Consider the following 26,149-nt stretch of genomic DNA (forward strand, 5'->3'; position numbering starts at 1 on the left):
CTGAATGATTTAACCAAAAAAAGATGGTTAAATGTCAGTTCATCTGATACATACGTACCGGTTTCATTTCGGATAGTTTGCCGGTTTAGTTTGACGAGAAAGTAAATTCTTTATAATATCGAGGAAATACGAGTAATGCAACTTAATTTAATTCAACATGAGCAATTTAATTGAACGAATGAGCTTCATTGTGCCAGTTGTATCCATTAGTTTCATATTTATCATAATCTCAATTAATTTGTACATGAAAATAAGGTAACGATACGATTCAGCTAATTCAGATTTGAAGAAAAGTAACATTGACAACTTTTCCAGAAAATTATTTCCGATTACAGTAAATTGCTGGTTTTGTAATAAGGATGCAAACGTACCTTATAGCCAGTTTAACTCCTGGAATTGCGAACACTGTACGCAATACAATGGATTCGACAAGGTGAAAAACAAACGAGTTCGACAACAATAAAATATGTTCGAAGTTATTGTGGAAACAAATTCATTTAAAAATTCATTTCAGGATGGTGATTATAATTGTGACATACCAGCTCAACGAACTATTCAATTGAATAAAAGATATAAGACTGGCAATATTAGTAAAATCTCGTATGTTGCCTCAGATGCGCAGAGAAATCGTTTATGTGAAAATTGTAACCGAAATCAGGAAATCAAAGTGCAACAATTAGCTTTATTTGAGCCTATCGTAAAAGAGAACTTTGACGTGGAAATTGAAAAATTTCGGTAAGTTACAATACTTTCTACTTCGTCTGGGCTACTATTATATGTCATATCGCCCGTTAGGTGTCGTTATTATTAGTTAGTATTAACGTTAGTATTAACGTATTCTGACGTTTGGATATGATTGGGGGGCAAAGTTTCCGAACTGTTTTTTTTTTTTTGTGAACCGGTCATAATGAACTGGATTCAATAAACGCGGGAGGTAAAGAGGTCCGTCCCTACAGTTTCATATTCCAGTTTCAGAAACTTACGTTCAGTAGTGATGAAATCGTGACCTTGAGTATAATAGACCTTATGCCTTTCCCAAACTTGTATCCAGAAAAGAGCTAAAAAAACAGATGTAAATGTTTGTCGAACTTGATTTCGAGAACAGGGAAGAAAATGGACCCTAAAGATTGATGAAATTCTTGTAACTAGCCTCTAGAGATCTCCGAAATCTCCTAACCTCGGAAGAGTATCAAAAAAGCTGATAAAAATAAACGTCATCTCTGAGTTCTAGAACTAGAAAAAAGATAGAGCTTCTGGAGTGATGGAATTCTAGGAATTGACCTTTTTAGACACCTTAATCTTTCTCTCAGTTCAGAAGAAGATACAAAAAAAAATGATGTGAACGCTTGTAATCGTTAAGTTCTAGCTTCGAGATGCGTCTGGGAAGACTCAGAAATAATCGTATAGTTGCAGATCATTCAAAGACATCATGGTCTTGTGATTTTAGAGTAAAAATAGTTGAACTCCTTCGAAGTGTGTCAATTCGGACATATTCTGAGGCTCCTGATCTTTTGACATGACAGAGCTCGGCCAACTATCTATCGTATTGTTTGGGATCAGTGTCATCAATCGTCGAAATTAATTAATAAATGGCCAGGATGATCAGTCTCAAAGTTATCGGTTTTTTTCAGGCACTTTTTTAGGAATCCTCCATATGCCGGACTGTTCCAAGCTCTTGATAAAACATTTGTTTTAAACGTTTTATTTTGACGGAGGTATCTACGTTTTAAGTTTTAGAGAAAAACGGGTTATTACCTTTTCATGAGTCCCAAAAGAATTTAGCTGAATTTTTCAATAAAGGAAAAGAAAACAAATCTGAAATTATCTGCAGCTCAGTGAGAGAGTAGGGATTATAAACTCAATCCTAAAATGACAAAAAAAAAACGGAAATTTTGACATAGCAGCCCAGACTAACGGATAACGATCGATATTAATGGTAGCAATATTTCAGGGAAAAACTAGAAAAATCGTACGAATTGTGTCACACTTGCCAGCGATCTGTTAAAAAAACTTTAAGCCGAATAATGAATAATGTACTCGGGTTAAGATTGACTCAAATTGGACAAAAGGGTTTGAATGTGGTCGATCGACATGTAAAAAAAACCGACTCGAAGAAGCATGTAATTTTGAATCGAATGTGCTTAATGGCAATTTCTATACTATCCATTTGGAATATATACAGTTCAAGTAAAAGTGTCCATCTATCGAGGAACCATGTTGACTCATTTTTCCCACCACTCGTTACACATTACATATTAAGCATCATTTCATTAATTTCTGCGGTAAAACTTATCGTAATCGAGTACTCATCAGCGATTGTCTTTTCCACGATCGATTTTCAACGGATGTACTCCTACATTGCTGCCGACAATAATGATTACCAAATCGATTTCGTCATCAATATCGCGGCCGTTTTATTATCACTAAAGTTAGTGTTAGCCAGATCAAGGTACGCATGATTTTCAGAACATACAAAAATGGTATTAGAAAATGCTGAAATTGTTTTAGAATACGCAAAACTGGTCGAATGTATCCTCTGTTACTTATGTTTTTATGGAACATCAATATGCTGTGGCCAACAATTGCGGGAAATGTGGGAAGCGAATTTGTTGCAGACCTTTTAAAAGTGAGTATAATTAAATCGTCCTTTTCAACTTCTAAACTTGGAAGAAGAGCCAGCTACTATCTGTCACAAGGATATTACTCTTGAACCATGCACAATTTGAAGATTTCATTATCGGCATTCATCATTTTGGATCATAAAACTTTAATGTTGCAATTCTCTGTGTTTTGAGCCAGTTGAACGATATAGTCCCGTAGACGTAATCTCAGTGTTAATCTTGATATACATAGCAATGTAAAGTTAACGAAAAATTTCTTTTGTTTTCAGCTTCTTTCGCATTGTCATAATTCTCTTTGATTCATTTATTTCAACGGAGAATATTTAGCAACAAATGCAAATTGTTTCACATTTTATAAAAAGAGCGAAAAGAGCTCAAAACAAAGAAATTTTTCGTTAACTTTGCATTGCTCTACGTCCAGCCGGTAGCCGACGCCATTTAGATCGGCAGCTGTATCGTCTGGAATTGTTTTACTCAAATTAACCTTCTTACTTGAACACTTTTAGTATAAGCAGACGTCCCACATGTCCGATTTGTCCGATTTTTTCAACATTTGTCCGACTTTGTACGATTTGTCCGACTTTTTCATCAAAAATTGTCCAACTTTGTCCTACTTCTCCTCAAAAGTAATAATTCTCCTCAAAAGTATAAGACTTTTTCTTCAAGATAAAATTTGTTAGTAACATTAAATGCTTCTAATGTAAACGAGAAAAAAATCGCTCGCTCCGCTCGCATTTAGTTGTTTACACATTTTCACATTGTACATGTACCTATAACATTAAGGCAGTAAATATATTACTGTATTGGCTAGCTATGTGGACTTACATTTTTGATGGATTCCTTTGAAAAACAGCCTACCGAAATCGGACGCATTTTCCAGAGGACTTTTTTATGTGTGCCTAGAAAGGTATTCGACCCTAGAGGCCAAAACTACTTTCAAAAAAATTCTTCGAAGTTTGTGTGGCTGGTGAAAGGTGATCAAAAACCGAAAACTTGCACTTTTTTTACAAAAATTTCTCCAGTTACACGAGACGTACAGGGTCGGTTGGGGTGTCATTAGAAAGGTAATCACATGTACTATTGAGCCGAATAGGGACTTATTGGGTTTAAAATTTATTGACACTGAAATATGTGCAATTAAAGTTTTCAACTGAAGACTTACACTGTTTTTACTGAAATTTCTCGAGGTACACAAAACGTACATGATCGTGTGAGGTATCATTTGAAAGGTGCATGTGCTTTTAGGCCAAATAGGGTCTTATGTGGTTTAGAAGCATCTATGATGAATATGGACACTTAAACATTTCAACTTGTATTTCATCGTAGATGCATCCAAACCACATAAGACCCTATTTGGTTCAAAAGCACATAAAATTACCTTTCAAATGATACCCCACGTTTTGTGTACCTGGAGAAATTTCAGTAAAACAGTGAAAGCCTTCGGTTGAAATCTTCAACTGCACATATTTTAGTGTGGATGAATTTTAAAACCAATAAGTCCATATTCGGCTCAATAGTACGTGTGATTACCTTTCTAATGACACCCAACACGACACTGTGCGGCTCATGTAACTGGAGAAATTTTTATAAAAAAGTGCAAGTTTTCGGTTTTTGGTCACCTTTCACCAGCCACACAAACTTCGAAGAATTTTTTTGAAAGTGGCTTTGGCCTCTAGGGTCGAATACCTTTCTAGGCACACAAAAAAAGTACTCAGGAAAATGCGTCCGAATTCGGTAGGCTGTTTTTCAAAAGAATCTCTCATTTACAATTTTATAACATCAACTTACAATCGACAGACAATCGAATTTATAAGTTATATTCCTACTGACATCTAAGTTATAAGTTGTAGGTCGACAGGGAGGTTGTTGAACCATGATTGAGTGATAAGACTTCAGGAACTGACATGCATCTGTTTAAATTTCCATAAAGTTGAGACACAAATCCAAAATAGTCTTTAAAAAGCCTGCGATATAAGCCCGAAACAGGATTATTGGAGATTTGTTGCAGCGAAGCAAATTTGCTAGAGGTGTTTTTTATCTTTTAGATGAACTTCATTCCTGATGCCTTTAAATTCGATCTATAAGTACGATTTATCGACGTTTGTCGATGAGAAATAGTCCGATTTTGTACTTTATTGAAAACATACATGTACTTTTCCTTAGAAAATGTCCGATTTAGTCCGACCTTGTAGCGAAAATATGTCCGATTCTGTCCGACTTTTTCAAGAAAAATGTCCGACTTGTTTTAAGTTGGACACCCCGAAAATCAGTGGGACGTCTGAGTATAAGGTTTGTATGGTTCGTGAAGTTCGTTAGTATGGCGATTTCGTGAACTTTTGCCATGTTCCCAGTATATGTCAAAAGTCTACGATGGAAGAAGCCTATACTCACGAACTTTACGAACCACAATGGTTTACCCCCAATATATCTCAATGTGGTGTCACAATTTTGAATTACACACACAACAGTACAACAACGATATTCAATGATTCGGAAGTATACGCAGGAACTTGCGCCACTTTTTACAAAGTTTTTCCGGAAAGATATTTTCTCCACGTTTCAGAAGGTCCTCTATCCGAATTTGCAAAAAATCTGACCTCGAAATTTTACTAACAATAAGTCACAACCTCCAATTCCGTTGACAAAAGCTATCCCCACAACTTCCTCTACAAGTTCTTTGCGTTCAATAATCATAGTCAACCAATTTAAAAAAAAGGTGTCATTAGCATCGAACTATTGTTTACGTTTCCATTATTCTCATTTACAGATATTTTTTGGAGTAATCATACTGGTTGTCGTGATCATATTGAACTACACATTATTCGAAGAGGCGACATATAAATGTCAACCTTTAAACAACAGCTTTCATCGAATTTTTTCAAACTGCGACGAGGATTTGTCCGACGATGAAGCTGTGTCAAATGAAATCGACTATTGCCGTTCAACTTCTAGTAAAACAGATTACGACCTATTAAATTTCAACAGATCGTTCAGTACTACAAAATCAATAAGTCCAGATGTATCTCAAGATTTAAATAGCACAGCCAGACGCGATGATCGACACTCATCTTGGTACCAACAACAGTGCAATCGACATATTTCGGAGAACATGATAACTGACCGATTATATTCCCCGTTTCTCATACCAGACGATTGCCAAAGTAAACTGACTGATTTGAAAATAAGTGGAATCGGTCGCAACCATGAACATGCAATTACTTGCTCATCACCAACTCCGTCAATATTAATAAATGATCGAGATCGATCTCAACTCCTCACACCAGCACGACTGAATTTTAAGGACTGTTCACCACTCGTCTCTGCTACAAAAACATCGTGGGTTGCTGGTGGATACTTTGTGAAAAACAACCTTTCGCCGCAGAAACGCAAACAGCCGCAAGGTGTTCTTTTTCATCCAATATCACGCACATCGTCGCAAAGTTCTGGATTCGAATCGCGAACCAGTTCAGCTCATAACGGATACGCAAGTGGTTCGAGAGAAAGTTCCATTACTGGTGATGTTGCTTCTAATTTTTCCGAACCAACACTAATTTCTGACCATCCACCGAATATTAATTTTCCAATTAATCACAGTTTTTCATTATATGCGAAAAATCAAACGCGTTTAATGAATAACTCATCATCATGTGAACCTGAGTCTGTAGGTAAATACTGCACGGTCCCTTCGAAAAACTATGATGACCATAAACAATTAATGTCAGTTCCGAAATCAGTTTATCATCAGTTTGGAACTCATCGGCTCGATTTGAATGACAAACACTCTGGCTTTAGTAAATTTTCACATCACGCCCAGAACATTTGTAAATCAAATATTAATTCTTTCACATTTGGTGATTCGAAAATATTCTGAAATTGGAACGGTTGTTTTATAATATTTAAAAAAAGAAACGAGACCGAGAGAAAGTGTTTTGCCTACGCAAAGTTGTAAAATAATGAAATAATAAATAATAAAATACTATTATGGTCCACTTATTGTATTCAAATTGTTTGACCCGTTTTGACCCAGAGATGACAAATCAGCGTAAAAAGGGTGCATTTGTCTGTCGGTTCTCTAGAAATTGGATGACCGATTCGTGAGTTAGATGTTAGAGCCATTGGTGTGAAACAGGTACACATACAGGTACAAGCGTTTTTTGCAAATTGGCCGCGTGTGAAAAGAAGACAAGAAATAGAAATCGGAAATGGCTTCCTATTAAAAACTGAGTAGGACAGTTCCTAGAAACTCACTATAACGACCAATACCCTGTCTAATAAACAAACTACATTTATTAAGGTGTAAAGACGTTTGTGAAACTTTGCTACTTGTCTACGATTCGTGAGTCTGTTCACTTTAAGCCTTATAAAGAAGCAGAGTTTCTCAAGCTTATTTTCCACCCTAATTAGATTTTTTAAGAGGAGATACTATTGCAACGGCCCTTTTTGTTATTAAAAAAATCTATTAGGAAGATCAGTCAGTCAAGGAACCTGACCCACCCAAAAGTTGGGTCGTAGTATAGATATAAATTTCACATTGCAATGTGTGCATCAACATATAGAGTGTTTAAGTGGGAGAGATGGCGAAACCACAACCTATTGTTCCATCTCGGGGTCTGCAGTCAGGTTGTATTATCGATGACAGCAGACCCCGAGTTGATTTTTCATCTCGCTCTACTTAAACACCGTATAGTCCAAGGTTATTAGAAATGTCAAAAATCATCCACAGAGAGCCCTAACCTGAAAATATGTGCAGCGAAAATGAGCAGGCATTTTGTTCAAGTTTGAAAATCGAAATAAATGTTTGAATGGTTTGCATTGTTTTCTTGTAAAATGATGAGTTTAAACACTTTTATGCCTATGTCACACAAGCAACAATTATAATTTCACCTTTTTTACATTGGAAATCTCAAGGTAAATATAATGTTTATTTATTTATTTAACGATCAGGAACGTACAGGCTATCGCCCAATTATACAATGATCGAGATAGCATAATTAAAAAAATTAAATTAACACCGGAAAAAATAAATGCAAAGGAGAAAATACAAAGCAAAAATTTCAAAAATACAGGATAAAAATCCCATCACAGCCGCCTTGAATTGATTAAACGGCAAATTAAAAATATCCAGACTCTTGAAATAGACATTGTGATGGTTCTGCATACGGTGGAGTGGAGAGTTAAGTTGAATATTCGACGCGGGTGTTGGTAGGTAGAATAGGTAATGAGCATTCTGACGGGTGAATCGTTGCGGTTGAGATACACACAGCCGTGACGATAGATTAGTTTCGATTTTACCATGAACGATCTTATACAAAACCATTTCATCCAACTCCAGTCTCCGAGTTTCAAGTGATTTCATTTTCAGCCGTTTGAGTCTAGTCGGATAGTCTTGTTAAGGCCAGTTGAACTTATAATATAGCATTCGCGTAAATTTCCGTTGGACTCTTTCTATTTGCTCACAGTATTTATGACAGGCCTGCCACATTTCAGACAATTTTTCATAAAAATTTCGGACATTTACTGTAAAGATTTCGGACAGTTTTTTTCAATTTTCACTAAAAAATCGCAAACCGAGGTGCTCTCAAGTCATTTGAAACCAATCAATCAACAAAAAACAAGGTCTTAAATGAAATGAGCAGGTTATACTCAAAATTTGCTGAAGTTTTTTTTTTAAAGTAGAAGATTTTCTCAACGTGAGACCAGAATAGGGGACCCGAAATCTAACAGCTTTCTACAAAAGTTAGTGTTAAATTCTTTACTTAACTGAAGCCTGGCTGAACATATTCAAGATAGTCCAGTGCCGAACTGGCTATCAAAAGGAACTTTGGGGAAAACGTGAAAAAGCCAGTCATACCGGGATGATAATAGTTTCTGCCGAAAGCATAAAGCGTATTTTATGTATGATTTTCAATTCTTTGATCAAAACATATTTTCTCCGAAATTTTTCGCAAGAGTTTGCTTCGTTTAGTCAAAGATTATTAAGGGAGTCACTTATTAGTCACTGAAAAAAATGTGAAATAACAAGAGCGAGCGAAGCGAGCAAAACTTATTTAGATCCAGAAATTTTCTCATTGTGGCATACTTTTACGTCAAGGAAAAGATTTCAAAAAAGAAGTAGTTTCTAAAATCAAGAACTTGGTAGAATTTCCGCCCCTGGTGACTGTTTCCAGAAATTGATGCAAAATATTTATTCAAATATTCATTGCGATGAAAAGTTCGGTAGAAAATATTGGTAGATTGAAAGTACAATTACAAATTTTGTGTAGCGCGCCGCAGGCGATTTTTTTTTTGTATATGCGGTTTTATAAATTTCAATATGTCATTCCGGTCAAATCTTGAAGAAAATTTCGGACATTTCGGCCATTTCGGACAAATGTTTAAAATTTCGGACATTTCGGACAAGTGCGACGCCTGATTTATGATAATATGGATTCCAGACAGTGCTGTAGTACTCCAACCTACCAAGGCTGTAAACTCCCCAAAGTTTACAGCCTTGCAACCTACTGCGTACATAAGCGTAGTAGAGCTTGATGAGACTCGCTGGTCGCTTAAACTGCTGCGTAGACCGGAACAAAAACCCAGTTAGTTGATAGCATTTCTTTGTGATCTCACGTATATGATCGTTGAAACTGTGCTTGCTGTTGAGTCTGACACCCAGATCCATTTTGGATGATTTCTTTTCTATCTTGTTGTCATCGACGTAGTAGTGATAATCAATTGGTTGAGGTTTGCAGGTTACCGACAGCACGGAACATTTTTTCGGATTAAGGCTCAATTCATTTTCGACACACCACATTGAGAAAGACGTGTGGAGGAATGTGGAGGTAATGCCATTAAGACACGCAGCCTAGCACATAAGTTCGGTGACAGAAACATCTTTTTTTTAAATGGTTGACTTTGATTTACTAGTGTTTCACAAAATTTTGTTGCTATCGCACAACAGATGGCCCGACTTTCTATTCCATTTTTTGTTTTCAACGAAGAAAGGAGATGGCGTTTGTATCGAAAAATTTTTGCCACCGCACATCTGATTCAATGAACGTCAACACAAGGTATGGTCGAATGTCAAACTTTGTATGGAGCGGTTTGTATGAACAGACCATACCTGGTTTATACTTTCATTGATCTGATTCGGTTATACATGGCATTTCATGGCACACTATATTTACATTAGGAAATCTATTAAATTTAATTTTTTTGTTGATCCGGACAAAACACAGACTTAAACGGCAGCTTAAAAATTCAAAGTTTTTTCACAGAGTTGTGGTTAGTGTTCTCTATGGATGACGGTGTAGCTGTATGTGTTCGGGTTAACAGTTACTCGGACTTGATCTAGAGATTATCTTCAAGATACGGTACGTTCAGACGTAACCTCACTTAAATTTCGCTAAATATTTCGTTCATTCATTCATTTGTATGAGATTTTTTTTAATGTGGATGGCATTTCTTAACGTGTATGGCATTTCAAACGGCCTTGAAGATGATCTATAGAAAAACTTAGTTACAAAACCCTGTGTGCTTCCACCTACACAATATACTGAACTCACGATAATTTCTTTGGCGCAATGTTTTGTGGAAATTTTCTTCAGATGGCGACACTAATTGACATTATTAACTGTCACCTCTATTCTCTCCTTTTATTCGAACATCTCAAACACGCTTTGAATTTAATTTTGGATAATTTGAATTTCATTCCGGACAGTATTTACGGAAGACTCAATAAAACTCGGCTTCATTGGTTACAAAAACTAAACAGGCAGGCTGTTGATTTCTGTCTTTATTACAATTCCATACATATACAGCTTATCATATGGCAGATACAATTAAGAAAGTGAGTTTTAAAACTTTTTTTATGCTTTTACTCTTCAGAGCTATCAAAAACTGTGCAAACTGTGAAATACACGTATACTATAAATTAGTTTTGTGAAATAATGAGTTTGTATGTAAAAATTCGATTCGATTAAATTTTTTGTTAAGGTTATGTTTACCGTGGCATTAAAGACGTTCTAACGATTTGATTTTTTTTTATAAACAATAAGATCATTCTTCTATTTCAGGTCCAGGAATATAAGGATGAACTGATTAAAAAGGCGGAAGTGCTCATTACCCGAGGATTTCCCGAAAAAATTGTTGAACTGAATGAAATTTTGGAAACAAAAATGTTTGCTGATCGAAATTTTCATGATGTGTACCAGCAGGTGAACATTCCAATTCCAGATGCAATTGTCTTGAACCATGTCGATGAAACAGAAGACGGACCTCCGACCAAACGAACTCGTTTATCAGAAACTGCTCTCACATCTGGCACCAGAGTACTCGCTCTACCATCTGGTACGGTCCATTGCAATGCACCGATCTGTGAATTAATCAAAGTGGTGAAGCCAGTGATTCGGAAATTGGTGGAAGACTCAAATCTTTTAAAGATGTGGATATCGTTCATGATCCCAAAGATTGAAGACGGCAACAATTTCGGTGTATCGATCCAGGAAGACACGTTAGCTGAAATCCAATCAGTGGAGACGGAAGCAGCTGCATTTTTTGATCAAATATCGAGATATTTCATATCGCGAGCAAAAGTCGTGTCGAAAGTAGCGAAATATCCACATATTGAGGATTATCGACGAGCTGTTCAGGTGAAAATAACATGTTTAAATCATTGTCGCTTACTAATTTTGTTTTGCATTTCTTTGTAGGAGCTCGACGAAAAAGAATTTTTAAGTCTCTGGTTGGTGATGTGTGAAGTACGCAATCGTTATTCTTCGCTGCATGACATTGTCATTAAAAATTTGGAAAAGTTGAAGAAACCAAGATCATCAAATGCCGAAAGTCTCTACTGAGGACTTTTCATTTTTCAGTTCAGTCTCATTACAATTTTTAATATATAATTTTAGAGAACTAATGTTAATAACAACATCAACGCCTTTATTGTCATTGTAAGAGAGTAAAGACATTTTAATTTGTTCTTGATTAAATTCTGAGAAAAAACAAACAGTTATAACGAAAAACTTGATTTGTGGTCGATTACAATCGTTTTTATTTATTTATGAAACACAAAACTTCAATTTTTTCAACTTTTCGTGCATGCAAGTTCGGAGTGAATCATTCTTTTTTTGAGCGAACTGTCGTCGAATTTTCGATCTGCATAAAAAAATATTGGGTCCGTTATGACAAAACAGTACTGCTGAACCAACATTCGCAAATGTAGCCGAAAATAAAATTTCGCTGTTACTCTTTAACAACTTTACAAAACGCAAAACGTCATATTTACTAGTGATGTTTATTGGTACTGTCTAATGATTCTTTAGTCTATTGATAAAATAAGAGAATAGAACAGTAAAACTCAGTTAAATTTTCCACTCCAATTAGCAATAGTTGAGCGATTCACACTGGTTAATCACGCAACGAAATCGCGATATTTTAACGCGTCTTTGTCACTAGATGTGTAGGTTTATAATCACATCGTATACTACCGAAGAAGCAGGAAAATCTACAGAAACGTTTAGGAGTTACGAAATCATGCTTTTTCATAGGAACGTAGAAAATTAGAGTCATCTGAAAATACGAAATTTGGCTTATATACACAAACCAAGATTTTGAAATTCAATATCTCGGCCAAATATTACCCGATTTTGATGTGTAACAGCTCCTTTCATTAGATTCCAAATAATTATCAATACCTACCAGGAAAAAAAAGAATTTTCAAAATCGGTTGGAATCTCTTCAATTTATCGTGTACACGAACAAAAAGACAAACATTTTTTTGTTCATTCGTCATCCATAATCATAGGCAAATGCTTTGCCCCTGCGGTAGAGGCCCAACCGTCTGCTTCGAATTCCACGTCTTACTTCTTCTTCCTCGCTTTCGAACCTACGACGAATTTATGCAAAAATATTCCTGATTTTTAGTTGTTTCAATTTTTGTTTCAATTGAATCATCACTTCAGCCATTAGTAAGACGGCGTACGAATGCCACTGTCTTCTTTATCCACGACATGCTTACCGGAACCAGCTTACTACCATCTCAATGATTCCAAAAGTCCAGAAGGAAACCCAGAGTCATGTAAAGTGGTGGAATTTTAGGAACTAACATAATTTCACCTCAATAATCCATATACTCCAGATAGGAACCCAATATAACCTCAGAAATCATCCAGAATACTTACTTTCTCGAGCTTGGTGACCACGTGCAGTAACATAATTTTGGGAATGGGACGTTGAACTTTTGACATTTTTTTGTATTTAGATTAAGAATGTTATTGTAAACAAAAAAATGTTCTACACTATTGCCGAATTTTCAAGTTTTATACTTTTAATTTATATTGCAATTACGACCCAAATTCAACCAAAAAGCAAACCTTTTTCGTGAGAGAATTGAGAAAAAATGATATGAGAAGAAAAGAGAGGCATATAATATATTATAGAAGTATTGTCTTTTTATGTTTGACTGATCTTTGAAAATCAAAAAACAATTAATTATATATATATTATGTACCTGTTGCCAAGATTGTTATTTTGACGTGTAGGACATTATTGCCAGAGCCGAAGGCGTGGGCAATAATGCCTACACGTCAAAATAACAGTCTGGCAATAGGTGCATACCATATTTTATCTGTCGAGAAAAGATATATCGAGATAAGTAAAAACTCCCTAGGGAGATAAACTCGAGATTATCGTTCTAGATAGATAAAAAATATAAATGCTTATAATTTTACGATAGTGTGGAATAATTTTTTGCTTAGAATTATGTTGTCTATCGAAATTATTGAAACTTCAGTCCCCCATCGACCTACTTCCACCTCAATAGTTCAACAAATACTGAAGAGAATCGAAAAAAAGCCTCAGAAACCCTGCAAAATCCTTAGGTTCTAGAGCTGGGAGCATGTTACCGTGTAATTATTAAACTGGGCTACACCTCGAGTTACTGAAATTTACATAAAACACAACTTTAAGCCGATAGTCATGAATAATTCTAAACGAATAATAATTTCGTTGTATTTTTACATGTAGAATATTGGAAAAACATGTGGTGACTCCACTGTTACTGACATATATCCAGAACGAGCTCTCCGATTTAAACAAATAAAAAAAAGAAAATGTAGCTCTCTAAATTCTCTATAAATCTTCCGAAGAAAGTATTTGCGAATTTCAGGGATTTTCCTTTGAGAAAAATTTTTTTTTTCGACTTTGAACAATTTTTTCCGCCATTTTGGATTCAAATGTCAAAAAATAAATTGCACCAAAACAAATTTGGACCTTTCTTCTATAATTTCTCCGTTGGAAGTACATTGATATCTCTTCTCGCCTACGAATGAAAAATCATAGAAAAAAAGTGACATACCGGCTTCTCACGGGTTGATTGAGCTGCCGTCATTGCCCCACATCAATTTAGAATCAGAAATCGATACGGAACAACCTACAATCATCGTCAGAACGATTTTGTATGATGCACGAATTTTTGCCTTAGCAATATGTATTTTTATTATTGGAAAAGTTCAGGGGATAAAAAAGACCAAACGAACAAAGTGGTCAAACTATGCTATAAGATACGCTGGAACGCATAAAAAAGAATTCATCTACTATAGGAGAATGGAGTTTAGAAACTAAGGGTAAAATCTATTACAATTTAGTACTTTTCTTCATCAAAATTCTGCTGTCACTGAATTATTTTTTCATGAACAAACTTCACTGCAGTGACATTTCATGGGAATGAATCAATGTGAAGTTGTTACACGAAAAAATAGTACAATGAGAATGAAGTACTATAAAAAAATGTGGCGCCTCTACAGGCCAACCGACTAGGCGAATGAAGTTGTCAAATTTATCTGCATCTGCATGATCTCCCCAAGTATACATACAGCCTTTTAGTGATTTGTAAAAAAAATACTAACAATGAAGCATACGACGGAGTGACAGCAGTGGCTGCCACCTTCAATACATCTTTTGTTTGAGGAGGCAAAACCTTAAACAAATTGCTGCGTCATTGCTTGCAGCACATGACGGCAATGCATTCTAAAGTTTGAAGTAAATATTCAGACTAGAACACATTTTTTGAAACAATAGACGAACACTTATTGTTATTATTTACCACGTACGTAATTTGTGAAGGGCTCCTTGTGTTTATTTTTGACACTTGTATCTTATGCAAATTACGGCAGTATTGTAGTTTCAGGATACATGACTTTTATGGACAACTGGCTCTTTGGACGACCATACTATGGTGTCAACGCAGCGCCACCTGTTACCGTTTCTCTGACGGAAAGATGAAGAAAAAGCAACACGATGGCACACTCTAACAAAACATAATAATGAAAGAAGAAGAGCCGATGCACTCATGACGTCATCTGCGACGCTGTCAAGTATCAACATTTAGATTGTTCGTTGTATGTGACATTTTTTTAACTTAGATTTATAGAAAATGGAATAAATTCGAATTCAGTTTTTTAATGTGTTCAAATATATTTTCAACAAATTGTTTGTGAGCAGCGACGTTCAAGTTTTCTTACTATTGCTAAAAAAATATAAACGGCTTAATCGAAAAATTTGAGTGATAACATGCAGAGGTATTTAAATCGTGTTTGTATAGAAGTTTTTATGTTCTTCGTTACCTGCAGTGACCAAAAAACAATACATAGGAAACGGATTAAACTTAGAAATGGACGTTATGTCCCTATACAAATAATGATTTCAATTTTATTTGTATGCTGTTAATTCACTGTTTGTACACACCCAAGATTATCATATCAATTCCAACAGTGTGACTATTGAAAAGTCGCCATTTGTTTTAAATGTTTGACAGAAAAATGTCCATTTGAAACTGTTTACAAAATTAATGGTTTTGAAAGAAATTATTGAAAATGACTTAATAAACCATTTCGAAGTCAATTTTCATATTGCGGAATAATAACAGATTAATTTTTCTAATGAAAAAAATATCACGCCAAACAACATTGAAATGCCTCATATTTACAATGCCGTGAATACTCGCGTGAATATTTTTTCGTTTGAAAAATTATTGAAATGAAACTCAAGAGCCCACTTCATACATTTAAAGCGTAAAAAAAGACCCATACGGAGAATGTATAGAGCGAAAAAATTTGTGAATTTGTGCGAATAAAAAAAATACACAGACAAGAGCTGTGCGGACCAAGGTTTGTCTGAAATCCGACAGAAGGCCCTATGATCAGCCCGAATATAATTTTCGAAGTTCGATCCAAGCTGACCCGGCCCGATCTTGACTTTTTTTTATTAAATCTCATGCTAATATTGAATCGATGATAACGCAAATAATTTAAAAATTGTTAAAAGAAGCATAAGGGTTGTTCTCAAGTAGAGTTCCAATCAGGGCCTATTTTTGGATTCGAGGCTGTTTAATTAGGTCTGCTGAAGAATAGTAAAATAATTTGGTACCACAAAACACAGTTCACTTTAAGTCAAGAAAATAACGCTTGTTGCGCAATTAGCTTTGGACTTATCCGCGATTTTATAAGCAACTTTTTTGAGCATGGAAGCTGAACGTGTCACCTCGACCGATATAATTTATTTAAGAAGTTCTAACACGCTGGTGCCATACTTTTCGTTAGGATTTTGTATATACTACTGATACTGCATCATTCTAAACCACAGACTCTGACAGCGTTGATATCGAATGTTTTTTTTTTTGGATTTTGTCTCAGAAAACTAGTAGTTACACATGTGCGATAACAGTAAATTATCAGTGAAGTAATGATATATCTCGTACCCAGATGAAAGAGCTTCAGCGATCTTTTTACTCATCGTGATACGAGATATCAAGTTACTTCACTGATATAGCACAATCAGACCACCAATAGTACAGTTAGAGGCAGCGAAATTTCAGCATAAATTTGCTTCAGCTGTTATTCAGCTGATCCACACAAACAATCAAAACTCTTTATATTGCTTTACCATAACCTCGCGCGTGCGTGTAGCAGCTTCAACCGCATATCTATCTATAATATAAAGTTTAATGTTTGTTTATTTGTCTGTCTATAGAAGCCCAGACGGAAAGTCCTATAGACTTGAAACTTGGCATACCGACTAATGAGTAACGCTCGAAAACATTTTCGCTTTCATGCGTTATTTGACGCATGATTTTTTTTTATTGTTTACGTTTGCGTTTCTTAAACGTGGAAACTTTTTTTGGAATTCTTGCAAATTTTTGACACATGAAATTATTTTGATTAGTGAAATAATTTTTTGGGTAAAATTTTATTTTGACGAGTGAAAATATTTTTGAAGACATTGAAATGGTTCTCTATTTGTCTCCGGAAGCTTTGAACTGACTCGGAAAGTTGAATCTGTGAAAGACGATCTAACCTACTTGACGAAGCTTACTGTGATACTTTTTTTTGTATGTGATCTTTAATTGTGAATTTTTGTCTTAGTTACAATTGTTCGATTTCGCTATGATGACTCTGTAATCACCATACCCTAAATAAATAATCATAAGGTTTTCCACTACCACGCACGTGAGTGTAGCCGCTTCAACCATACAAACAGTTTTTATTGTATGTTTGGATCAACTGAAAAACAGCTGAAGCAAATTCATGATGAAATTTCACTGCCTTTGACTGTAAAAATATTTAAATATTTTGTTGTTAAAAGAATTCCGAGCAAAGCCAGGTACTAGTAAACATCTAAACAAGTATAAACAGTTTTGATTGACAAACAGCTGAAGTAAATTCTTGATGAAATTCCACTGCCTCTGACTGAATGCTATTTTACTTTACGAGCGAATGGTTTTCACCGGTGAGGGAAAATCCTCATCACTAGTATAGTAAAAATGTTTACTGAGAAAAAATGCATACAATATCACAGCCGTCAGTATTCGTTATTTTTTCACATCCACTTCCAAATGGGACCAGCTGGTGCAAAATAACGTATGCACACCAGTTCGTTTCAGCGATTGTATGAAAATATTAAAAGTTAAACTACTACCGAACGGCACAACTTTCTTCGAAAGGGCATAGCAGGGCCAAAATTTTCCAACAAAATCCTTCGTAAGTGGTAATGTGGATTGTAAGGTGAAGCGATTTTGAATTCGTTCGGTCAAAATATCCAAAAACAAAATCTTTGTTCGACGATGGCTTGGTGGCAGATACTGGTTCGAAGTGCTTGACAGAGAGATTCGCGAGCAAATGTTCAGCCATTGTAAGTGTGAAAATGTCGACAGCTTCTCAGTCTCGTACTGTTTGTGTGTAGTTTTGTTTGTTTCTGTCACCTGGTTGACGAGATTAAGACAGGAGTCTTCAAAAACCAATTATTGTGAGTGAAGATAAAATTGGTTGTCGTCTTCTTTGATTCAAGCCCAGCAAACGTCGACACGGCCAGTTGGTGAAAATTGAGGTTAGATTACCCAACTGTTTTTGAAGTGTAGTTTTGTCCATAAACATCCTAGTTAAGTGTTGTTCCCCAACATGTTAGCGATAATAATCCTCTTTTTAAGACATTTAAGTTCACTTGTATGAACTCATCAAACACTTTCAAAAAAATATTTTTCTGTATACGTGAGAGTGTATTGGTGAGCTATGATATGAATCGGTCGGTAGGGAAAGTAAACGGTCGAGAAGGAAAGTAACGGTTGGGAAGGAAAGCACCAACACACTCTCACTATTACAGAAAAATATCTTTCAAAATACCCCAATACACACTCGATGTGTGTTTTCGCTTGGGCTTCGCCCGCGCGTGCACACACATCTTGTGTGTATTGGGGTATGTTGAAATATACTATTCTTGCCTGCTCCACACTGAGGTGGTGTTGACGTTTTGGCTGCGTTCACTTCACTTCAAAGTAAAGTGAACTGTTATCAAGAACTTGAAAAGGATTGGAATAGTGAAAATCTGAAAATTTCAAAAAATGTCTTTGTGAATATGAGATTTTTTTTCCTTTCAGAATTTTTGAACCCTTTTTAGGGGTGGAAAAAAATATCCAAAAATTCTATATAAAAGTTGGATATGTTCCACAATTTTTAAAAATCTAGAAAAATTAAACAATGTATATCTCCTCAAGACTAATTAACGACGAAAAAACCGTAGTAGTTCTCGACCTCCAAACTATGAAGAAAAAAATCATTGGAGAGAGAATAAAAATGAAAATCACTTCTCCACCAATAATTCATCCCCAACAGCCTCTTAGGGGGTTCATAAAAGGTTAAATCATTGCTTCAAATCCATATTACAGATCTTTTGAGGAACTTTTCAGATACTACACCTGGTATGTCCTTCCTTTTTGCCTGCCTGATTAGATACCAACATTTCGTGGAACACTGACTCAAGCTTTCCAGAAAGCTCTCATTTGAAGAAGGCGGTTTCGAATTGACGGTGTGAGGTGAACTCAAAGTTTAAACGTTATCCGCGTCTTTTTTCGGGAAAATCCCAATATCGACGCCACTTTGTTTGACGAGAAAAAAGTTGTTCCACGAAATGTTGATTAAATGACTAAATCTACTCAAGGAAAAAACGAAATATTGAAAAAAGTTGTTCTGTTAAGATATTGGACATTTAATTTTTTTTATATAAATCGGCCGGAGACAGAAGAAAACCTTAAGCGAGCGGATTGACACAAGGAACTTGACTAAGAAGGGGATCATTTTTTTTAATAATTACAATTTATTTACGTAAATAAATTTTTTAAACCCAATGAGTGCTTACGTTAACTGTACATCCATTTAAAAAAAAAAAAAAAACAAAACAAAACAAAATAAACTTAATTAATATTTAACATTAGAAGTGCATAGAAATTGAAAACAGATAATTCATTGAAAGACATGTTGGCAACAAAAATTTTGAACCTGTGCTGTGTAGCAATATTTTATTTGAAACAATTTAACTGTTTTAATTTAGAAAGTCGATTACCTATAATAAAATACGGCGACTTTAATTCATATTTTGGATATTCGGTGGCAACACATATAGAAGTTGATACAAGTGGACCAGATGAACGAACAAGATGGTGAGTTTGTTTTTATAAAATAAAAAGAATAATTCCATATATCAGTCAAAAACCATACATAAAAATAAATTTAATTTTTATGAATGACATCGTGTGAAGTGATTATTTATTTACTCGTATATGTTGTTTTATCATAGCTAACTAGGGATTGCAAACCGAACTCGAATTCAAAAACCGCGATTTCATTTTTTTTTCACTGAAAACCGGTTAACCGCGGTTCTTTCAACCCTAAGATCAAAAAAAAAATCTAAATTTCACAGTTTTAATACTTTTTTCGCGTTTATGGCGCGGTATTTCATATTTAATTCAATGAAATGAAATGAATTTGTTTACCATCTGTTTGGAGAGGGAATTTGGGCTTATCTTTGCATCGACACATAAAATATCTTCGAAGTGACTATTTGCACTTAAGTGCAAATAGTCTTTTTTTACACTATTTGCTCTTAAGTGCAAATAGTATTCTAATGCACTAATTACACTTAAGTGCAAACAGTTTAAAAGAAGACTATTTGCACTTAAAATCATCGATTGTTCATCTTTTTTGATCCAATTTTAATTTGATAACTGGGTCTCAAGGCGATATTTTCATGAAGGCGACATCCACTTCTTCATTTAATCTTATTGTAAAGAGGTTACAAGAGCTTACATAGCCTCTTCTTCGCTATTCGCACACTGTAAGGTAAAAAACATGAATCCAGATATTATTTTTAGGACAGAATTCGCTCAGAAACTGAAAATATATGGAGAGATGATGATATAAATGACCAGAAAATGATCTTGTCAGAAAAATTACGTAATGGTAGCTTTCGAAACCAAATATTATTAATGTATTCATTCAGTCTTTATATCAGAATATTAATTAGATCAAATAGTCAGCTTATATTAACCTTTTATGAATCGTATGGTTGAGGTGTTTGTTTTGTTCCTAATTCATCCTTCTACAGATTGTGTGAGGGAGGAGTTTTCTTTAATACAACTAAATTCATCCTTCTACAAACTTTGCAATAAAAGAGTTTTGTTTGGTCTTACCGAATTCGTCCTTCTCCATCCACATGCTGAGTAAGGGTGTAGTTTGGTTTGTTATAACTGAATTCAGACTTGTACAAACTGTTAAGGAAGGATTTTGGCTTGTTCCTACTGAATTCATCCTTATACAAACTTTGCAATGAAAGAGTTTTGTTTGGTCCTACCGAATTCGTCCTTCTCCATCTACTACTGCGTAGGGATGTTGTTTGGTTTGTTCCAACTGAATTCATCCTTCTACAAACTGTTAAGAAAGGATTTTGGCTTGTTCCTACTGAATTCATCCTTCTACAAATTGTATTAGGAAGGTGTCTGTTTGATCAACTGAAATCATCCTTCTACAAATTGAAGCGGATATTCCAGCTAATTTGTGACTTTTCGAAATATTTTCACCATATGTTAACAGATTTCGGTAAACTTTTTTTCCCTGAAAGCTGTTGGCCAGACGCGTAGTGTTAGGTCAGTGGCCCAAATTCTCAGGGAGATACCACCATTAAAGTGTGTGCATTTTTTTAGCTAATTTGTGAAAAGACGCGTAGTTTGACACCAATATGAGGTCATTAAAGGCATAAAGTCTCGGGGAGATATGACCAAAAAATGTTTGTTTGGTTTTAGCTAAATTTCGACATTTCGAGATGTTCCCACTAAATCTCTAACGATGCCGAAATTACTACATTAAGAGTTACTGCAAATTACGTCACGAAAAGAATAGCTTTGGGTTGATCAGGTTGGGTGAGTGAAGTAAGTGAAAGCAGCTTCCCAGTGGTGATAAGTGACGTCCTCGAATTTTACCTCGCCGATGTTATCTCAAAAAATTTTGTAACAATTTTTTTAAACGGTTTTGAGCCAACATTTTGACATTAGGTTATTTTGTTCGACCTTGACAAAAGGCTACTTCCTCAAAAAGTGCGAATAGTGAAGAAGAGGCACAATGTGCGAATAGTCTCTTCTCGGATCAGCAATTATGGTCAATAGAGAGAATCGTAAGGATACGTACTTTTCGGTCATGTGCAATGTGCATTAATAAGTTGATTTTTTTCCCATACTTAAATTGAAGTTAATTATAATGTTCTAATACACTATTTGCACTTAAGTTAAATTAGGAAAAAGACTATTTGACCTTCCAGAGGCGCTGCGCAAAATCGTGTTCCATAGCGACTGCTAACCTCTGGAAGGTCAAATAGTCTTTTTCCTAATTTAACTTAAGTGCAAATAGTGTATTAGAAGACTAATTGCACTTAAGTGCAAATAGTGTAAAAGAAGACTAATTGCACTTAAGTGCAAATAGCACGCGCCAAATATCTTAAGTTTCTGCAGAAAAACTAGTTTATAATTTCGGAGGATTGCATCTCTTGACTTCGGCGCAGGATACAACCCTCCTCCTCGAAGATAAACCAATTTTCGTATCACTTAATCTAGAACCTAATTTTGTACATAAAAGTCCAGCATTCGAAAATGTTCCTTCAGTGTCAACACTGTCAACATTTAAGTAAATGCTGATAAACGGTCCCTAAATTCGGTCCTCAAACACAGCCATCTTGTGTTTAATAACGTTTTTGATGTTGCGACTACCATTTGTCTACCATGAATGAGTACTGTCACTAACTTCTGTTTTCTGCCTTATTCGTGCCTTCGGTGCTTCTATTTATCTACTACACATTCCACATGTCATGTGCAAGGACCACAACGCCGGCTTCGATTTTTTGAAGTTTTTTATGTTTATTTTGAAATCATTAAAAATGTCAAAATTCCGAGACTAATGTTTTGCACCTCATATCACACATTGCTCATGTCATAATTAGGAAACAAGGATAACTATAATAATACGACATAGGCAGAAAACACAAGCTTGCCACAGTACTTTTTTAAATAAATTTTGGACTTTCGAAGCGACTTTTAAAAACCGAAAACCCCGGTTTTTATGCCTAAAAACCGCGGTTTCGATTTGGCTAAAATTGCCCAGTTAACCGGTTCGGTTTAAACCGGTTTGAAATCCCTACAGCTAACACAACAACATAAGACAATTCTAGCTTCAAACATAAATTAATTCACATTAAAAACAAAAACAGAAAATATTAACAGAAGCTAATTCCATTGTATGAGCTGAGCGCTCATCGATAATTCCAAATAATTGTTTTCGTTTATCTTTGGACTTGTGTCGAGACTTGCGTTTATGTCGTAATCGTAATGACGGCTGTGGCTGTTATAATCATCAGAATACATACCTTCTGGAAAGGTTCGGTTGTTCACCGGGAGGGTAGACGATTTATTATTGAGTTTGCCGGGCCATGTTCCATAAAATGTGATACGATGACGTCTGAAGCCAAATAATCAATGTCGTCACTCGGACAATTTAATTGCGTATGAACACGACGATTGTTTTGATAGCAATGACCACCGGGAGATCCTGGGATGGTTCGGTGCATAAGTGATGATTTCATAGTTGCAGGAACAACTTGTGGACACACTGATAGTCAGGGTAATCATCATCCACAGCGGATGAACGTGACTTTTCTATGACAATTATCTTTTCGTACCGCACGGTAGAGGTTATGTTATCGTGGCGTTGATTTTTTATTTGAATAAATCTGTAGGTTTATCGATTTATCATAAAACTACATGTAATCGGAGCTTCTAGGCTACGATGAGTCAGTTCCAATACGTTAAGCAATAATTAACACCACAAATATTAATGAAAACAGTTAAAATATGTTTTGTGATAACGGGAATAGGGAATTTCTGTTTGGAAACTAGCACACTGTAATAATTTTTTTTAGAATTCTATTACATTTCTAGTGCATTTCGTCATAAAACTACTAATGTCAGCGCTCTAGTTTTTTGTGAACGAACTTCAGAGCGATGACATTTCATGTAGAAAGTAGAGCGCAAAGAATGAAATACTGAAAAAAATTGTGGCGCCTCTACAGGCCAACCGAGATTTCCTTTACAGTGTGAAAAACAACGCTTCATTAGAATTTCTTCAAATTTTTGGAGTAGGTTCTTGTTGTTATTCTAAACATTGTAGAGAAAAAAAACCTTGTGTGTGTCGAGTGTGAGCCGGTTTTAACGGCGACTGGAACTCGGCAGCATTCATGCCTGTATACAACCTTTGACATTTGTTATTAGTAAACAATAAACGAATTTTTGTTCCAGGTTATTGGTGGGCGCACCACTTGGACAAAACCTCCAACCAAAGACAAATCGATCTGGTGCGCTGTACAGATGTCCTGTCACTCAGTCGTCTGGAGATTGTGAACAAGTAATAACAGATGGAAGACGATGTAAGTGTGTATAGCTAATTTACTTCAAATGTAATAAATCTAACCCAATAATGCGATGCCTTTACATGCCGGCAATTCGTAGATTGTTATTGTTAAAATTACCGTGAACTTTCGACGACCATAACATGTCCCGAGTGAAAAAAAAAATTGAGGTGAGATATCTCAAATTCTAAAAGGAGATATTTGAAGTCTCGAAATATATTGTCTTTTTTGACTCAATGAGATTTGAGATCTGACGTCGAAAGATTGAGACATTTGTTAGAACTTTTTTTTTTACTTGGGGTAATAGCCGATGTTTGCTTCAATAGAGGTATTAAGAGATCCGAAGTCTTTTTGTAGTGTAATCAAAGCGATGCGAGTATTGGATATTTTTTTACATGTTAAATGAGTGTGACAACCGCACTACTTTCAACGCCCTCAGCATGTAATATCTATTACAGACCTCGGGATAAAAATGAAAAGTCGACTACATCTCGACAAAATTCAAACTTAAACTCTAATTTTCTAATCTTCGCCCCCGAATCGACGTTTTTCTACTTTCGGTTAGCAAGCATACAAATTAGCGAACATTACAATTTTCGTAGTTGGTGTAATGAAAAAGTACTTTAGGAACTTGTCCATGTGACGTAAATGACTATTGTAAAATTCGTTACGCTACGCACTATTTTATCGCAGCAGGCAAGCAAGCATTTTGTTATGCACACGCTGAACACGTTGTGCTTTCTTAGACGATTGCAAAAATTTGTCATTTCTGAGTCACACAGTGAAGTGAAATATTTCCTTCTATCTATGTATTTGATGTATGAGATGGTCATTCTTTCATGCAAAACTTTTCTCTCACTATGATTTCGCATACCAAAAGCATTTAAGACAATAAAAATAAGCATTCGGCTATGGAATGGAGTCTTACATTCACATCAAATGCAGAACTGAAATGAATTTCTGCAACTGAGCTGCGGAAAGTGAACTTTTTCATGTATGATTTGGGTGATGTAGGACTTACCTTTTGTCACTAGTTAAAAACAAAAAGGAATTACGTTTTTTCACCAGTGAAAAAAAAATGAGTTACGTTTTGTCACTAGTGACAAAAAGAAATTGATGGTCACAGGCAGACGACGCCTTAATTAATTAATCGATACACAGAGGAGTTTATGAATTTCGATACGACCGAAAGTTTGAATTGCACACGTTTAACATAACTATACTAAATCATTTGAAGAAAAAGGCCATTTTCAACAAAACTGTGTCAATTATTGCAGAACTGACGCAAAACTAAATTTTTAGAAGTATTTGAGGGATTGTTCTGAAAAACAGCCGACCGAAATCGCATTTTCCAGTGGAAACTTTTATATGTGCCTAAGAAGCCAAAACCAACTTCAAAAAATTCTTCGAAGCTTGTGTGGCTAGTGTCAAGTGATTAAAAACCGAAAACAAACATTTCTTAAAGAAATTTCTCATTTACACGAGCCGTGTGCGGTGCCATTAAAAAGGTAATTGCGTGTACTTACGGGGCAGATAGGGTCTTATTGGATTTAAAATTAATCCACCTTGAGATATGTGCAGTAATAGAACATTTTCTACCTTGGTGTATATTTCGAGAATAACTTCGTATGTACAATTGTATATAACGAGCGCCAGCGAGTGTATATACAATTGTACATAAGAAGTGATTCGAGAAATATACACCAAGGTAGAACAATGTTTTATCTCCTGCAAGCTGATATTTCATACATTAGCGAAATAACCACAAAAATTTGGATTTAAAATTAATTAATTAAGCATGTTGTTTTAAAACGCATTCACAACAAAAAAAACATCATACAGAGAATCTTTTATTTACTTACTCGCACACATATACTATCCACCTCAACATTTCGTTCAAATCACATCATTCCGACTACTCTGATTATTTGATCGATGTAGAAGTGACGAACGAACCACTACCGACACCAATTGCATCGCGTTATGTGATTTGTTGGCGTAGTGGTCAGCATGTTTGGTTGATATGCTGCTGGTCGGCGATTTTTTATTTTTTTTTTCAAATATGTAGATGGAAAGTAAATTTACCCTAGGTGGGTTATGTGTGAATTATCCAATCGTATAGGCTGTGGTTATGTATGTGTTTGTGTTTCTATGCAGAAACGCGTAATGTATGAAATATCAGCTTGCAGGAGATAAAGTCACTTTTCGCAGCTTGTTTGAGAAAACGTTGCAACACGTTGCAAAATTGGGTGTTTTTGTCACACGATGTGATTAGA

General features: G+C 35.4%; 3 protein-coding genes and 1 long non-coding RNA gene across 8 annotated transcripts in view; 3 read left to right on the top strand and 1 right to left on the bottom strand.

Moving 5' to 3' along the window:
- On the top strand, positions 1-6,505 carry LOC119067803. Its single transcript, XM_037170953.1, has 6 exons — positions 1-255; positions 316-433; positions 515-735; positions 1,952-2,449; positions 2,509-2,626; positions 5,389-6,505. The coding sequence occupies exons 1-6, from the start codon at positions 158-160 to the stop codon at positions 6,490-6,492; spliced, it is 2,157 nt and encodes a 718-aa protein (XP_037026848.1). The 5' UTR covers positions 1-157; the 3' UTR covers positions 6,493-6,505.
- The window catches only part of LOC119067805, a 25,848-nt gene continuing 3,079 nt past the window's right edge, over positions 3,381-26,149 (bottom strand). Inside the window, exons 2-5 of the long non-coding RNA XR_005086050.1 lie at positions 25,009-25,010; positions 15,855-15,869; positions 13,558-13,561; positions 3,381-3,391 (exon numbers count right to left, since the gene is read on the bottom strand). This is a non-coding gene — a long non-coding RNA (uncharacterized LOC119067805). The remainder of the gene's footprint in view (positions 3,392-13,557; positions 13,562-15,854; positions 15,870-25,008; positions 25,011-26,149) is intronic.
- Positions 10,224-11,645, top strand: LOC119067804 (proteasome activator complex subunit 3). The gene is made up of 3 exons (XM_037170954.1): positions 10,224-10,449; positions 10,676-11,251; positions 11,312-11,645. Exons 1-3 carry the CDS (start codon positions 10,429-10,431, stop codon positions 11,453-11,455), a joined length of 741 nt encoding a protein of 246 aa, XP_037026849.1. The 5' UTR covers positions 10,224-10,428; the 3' UTR covers positions 11,456-11,645.
- LOC119067801 (integrin alpha-PS1) overlaps positions 14,885-26,149 on the top strand; it is a 42,440-nt gene continuing 31,175 nt past the window's right edge. For 2 of the 5 annotated variants that reach the window (XM_037170948.1, XM_037170951.1), the window contains exons 1-3: positions 14,949-15,178; positions 19,363-19,587; positions 23,764-23,891. In XM_037170948.1, the coding sequence (XP_037026843.1) occupies positions 19,403-19,587; positions 23,764-23,891 (313 nt within the window). In that variant the 5' untranslated portion in view covers positions 14,949-15,178; positions 19,363-19,402. Of the gene's footprint in view, positions 15,179-19,362; positions 19,588-23,763; positions 23,892-26,149 lie in introns of all 5 variants that reach the window. The other 3 variants (XM_037170952.1, XM_037170949.1, XM_037170950.1) reach the window with 3 other exon arrangements.

This window comes from Bradysia coprophila (assembly GCF_014529535.1).
Source record: "Bradysia coprophila strain Holo2 chromosome X unlocalized genomic scaffold, BU_Bcop_v1 contig_128, whole genome shotgun sequence".
Lineage (NCBI taxonomy): Eukaryota > Metazoa > Arthropoda > Insecta > Diptera > Sciaridae > Bradysia > Bradysia coprophila.

Bases quoted from the DNA above. Each gene is read 5' to 3' on its own strand.
- LOC119067804 (XM_037170954.1), top strand. From the start codon at position 10,429: ATGGCAGATACAATTAAGAAA. The intron at 10,450-10,675 runs GTGAGTTTTAAA...CTTCTATTTCAG, and splicing joins TGGCAGATACAATTAAGAAA to GTCCAGGAATATAAGGATGA. The intron at 11,252-11,311 runs GTGAAAATAACA...ATTTCTTTGTAG, and splicing joins ATTATCGACGAGCTGTTCAG to GAGCTCGACGAAAAAGAATT.
- LOC119067803 (XM_037170953.1), top strand. From the start codon at position 158: ATGAGCAATTTAATTGAACGAATGAGCTTCATTGTGCCAGTTGTATCC. The intron at 256-315 runs GTAACGATACGA...CAACTTTTCCAG, and splicing joins AATTTGTACATGAAAATAAG to AAAATTATTTCCGATTACAG. The intron at 2,450-2,508 runs GTACGCATGATT...AAATTGTTTTAG, and splicing joins TTAGTGTTAGCCAGATCAAG to AATACGCAAAACTGGTCGAA.